This window comes from Triticum aestivum, chromosome 2D, assembly GCF_018294505.1.
Source record: "Triticum aestivum cultivar Chinese Spring chromosome 2D, IWGSC CS RefSeq v2.1, whole genome shotgun sequence".
NCBI classification, from domain to species: Eukaryota; Viridiplantae; Streptophyta; class Magnoliopsida; order Poales; family Poaceae; genus Triticum; species Triticum aestivum.
In genome coordinates this window covers 529,423,751-529,426,268 of record NC_057799.1, presented here as the reverse complement: position 1 = coordinate 529,426,268, position 2,518 = coordinate 529,423,751, and the positions used below count along the sequence as shown (strand labels likewise).

Sequence of the window (2,518 nt, the reverse complement as noted above, 5' to 3'; positions counted from 1 at the left end):
ACATGCTGTTTCAATGGTTAGAAATTTCATTCTGCTTAGTAAACCAGTTGATTGTAGCATGATTTAAATACAGTTCAGTGACCTCTGATTTTAATTGACCAATTGACTGCACCCAGCACATGAATAAAGTTCAGTGGCCTCTGATTTTAATTGACCAATTGACTGCATCCAGCACATGAATAAAACTTTTCCTACTTGCATGCATATATACTTCTCTTTGCAAAAACATTATGAGATTGCTTTATTTTGTGTAAATAAACATTAATTAAAAGGCGAAACATTTGCTCCTACCAATTCTTCTTTCCTCAATCCTCACTTCACCTTGTTTGTTTAATAAATAAATAAAATCGTGAATAGTATCCTCAAAAAATCGTGAATAGTACTAGCACGTTGAAAAAGAAAGGAAAACAAACGAAACGCTCTACTCAATGGCCCCAGCCAGAGGCCAAAGAAGAAGCCACCCCTATATATACGGCCGAAGGCACTCTCTACTCCCCCAAGTCCCCACGCTTCTTCTAGTCCACCTAGCTACAGGCCTTCAGATCCCTGCTGCCGAGCCATGGAGGCAGACGCGAGCCATGCACCCACCACCTCTTCCTCCTCCGTCTCGTCGTCGACATTGTCCACCTCCTCCTCCTCCTCCTCCCTCGCCACCAGCGTGCTAGAGCTCCCCAAGAACCCCAAGCCCAAGCACCCGAAGAAGCGCAAGAGAGCCGCCGCCGACCAAGAACCGGACGCCGCCGCGGCCACCAATGGCGCCCGAGGAGACGAGAGCAGCTGCTGCAGCACCGACGAAGACCACGCCGCGAGCGTCAAGGCAGCCGTGTCCAAGAGCGGCTTCAAGCACCCGTCGTACCGCGGCGTGCGGCGCCGGAGCTGGGGCAAGTGGGTGTCCGAGATCCGCGAGCCGCGCAAGAAGTCGCGCATCTGGCTCGGCACCTTCCCCACCGCGGAGATGGCGGCGCGCGCCCACGACGTGGCCGCGCTCGCCATCAAAGGCCGCTCCGCGCACCTCAACTTCCCGGAGCTCGCCCACGAGCTGCCCCGCCCGGACTCCACGTCGCCCGCGGACATCCAGGCCGCCGCCGCGAAGGCCGCCGCCACCGCCGCCGTGCAGTGCGAGGCCGAGGCCGAGCACGAGCCCGAGACGCCGTCGTCCTCCGGCGCCGTCTCGGAGTCACCGGAGCCTGCCGCCTGCGCCGAAGCGGTGCCCGCGGACAGCGGCGAGGTCGACAATGCGCTGTTCGACCTGCCCGACCTTCTTCTGGACCTGAGGGACGGGCTCTTCTGGTCGCCGGTCTGGCCGGCGGCGCTGGCCGCCGAGGAGTACGACGGCGGCTGCTGCGTCGGGCTCAGCGAGCCACTCTTGTGGGCCGAGTAGGAGTGTTTTTTTTACTGTACCTCATGAATTGCTTAGCAAGGATAAAAAGATTTAGTGGTAGCGGTAGCACTGCTATTGGAAAAAAGTTATCGTCAGCTGTTTGTGAGTCTTCTTCACTCGTCCATGAAACATGTGTGCTTTTTTTTATTGCTATCAACAAAAGAAGCTTTGCCAGACACGATGGACTTCCCTGGAAAAGAAGACGCAGGTTTACTCTACAAGTTTGCAATTGCTTTAGATGATTGCTCAGTTGATGGACACTCCTGCATCTACATGGTGGGCCGCCGTTTACTGGTAGCTGTTAGAAGTTAATGAGCTCGATGCGTTTGCAATTATTTTTCTTATTTTGATGGTGATATTCATATGCTGTTGCCTGGTGAGTTGCCGGCCGGTTGGAAGTCGTTTTATGGCCGGTGAAACAGCTACAAGCAAGAAAATCAAACCAGAGCGAACTGTGGACTGTTTCCTTGCTGGTTTCACAAACGAGTTTGGCAGTGAGGAATGGAGTCTTGTGTTAGCGTGTTATACTGCCTCACTCTAACAGCAGAGGTGCACTTTTAACGAACAAACAACCTAATTTCCACAGAGCTCTGACTTCACTCTTGCTGCTCTTACGTCGCCATTATGAGAGGATCTCTAGAATTACGGAGGGGGGAAATCTTACACACTACTCCAATGCCAACATGGCCTTTTAATTACCTGCGGCTTATTTAACTGCTCCGTAGGTGAAGTACTGAGCTGTAGAAGGTCATATCTTTGCTGGGTTTGGTACAAGACCCACGTTATCCTAGGTTACAATAAAGGGAGCCCAGTCCAGAGGCGGAAAGAGGAGAAAAAACAAAGGAGATGGAAGGATCAAAGAAAGTTCCAACCCTGAGCGCACATCATTCCCTTGTCTCCTAGCAGCGGAGGTTAGTTAAAAACGCAAAGCCAATGACAACCAGGTTAGGAGTTAGGTACACAGCACAGGCACGCCAGTTACCGGCTCCCACATGATACGAGCCCAATTGCAAGCCGTATGCATGTATTCCACCAGCAGCGCCAAGTTTGATTAGTTTTAATCAATTTCCTTGTTCTTTTCTGGTATAATAAACTCCAGGTTCAGTTGCCTCCCCATCTACCTTCCCCGAACTAGTT

The 2,518-nt window shown here is 52.0% G+C and overlaps 1 protein-coding gene across 1 annotated transcript; it reads left to right on the top strand.

Moving 5' to 3' along the window:
- Positions 1 to 511: 511 nt before the first annotated feature.
- On the top strand, positions 512 to 1,557 carry LOC123049789 (ethylene-responsive transcription factor ERF038). Its single transcript, XM_044472662.1, has one exon. The coding sequence runs from the start codon at positions 560 to 562 to the stop codon at positions 1,379 to 1,381; it is 822 nt and encodes a 273-aa protein (XP_044328597.1). The 5' UTR covers positions 512 to 559; the 3' UTR covers positions 1,382 to 1,557.
- The last annotated feature ends 961 nt before the right edge of the window (positions 1,558 to 2,518 follow it).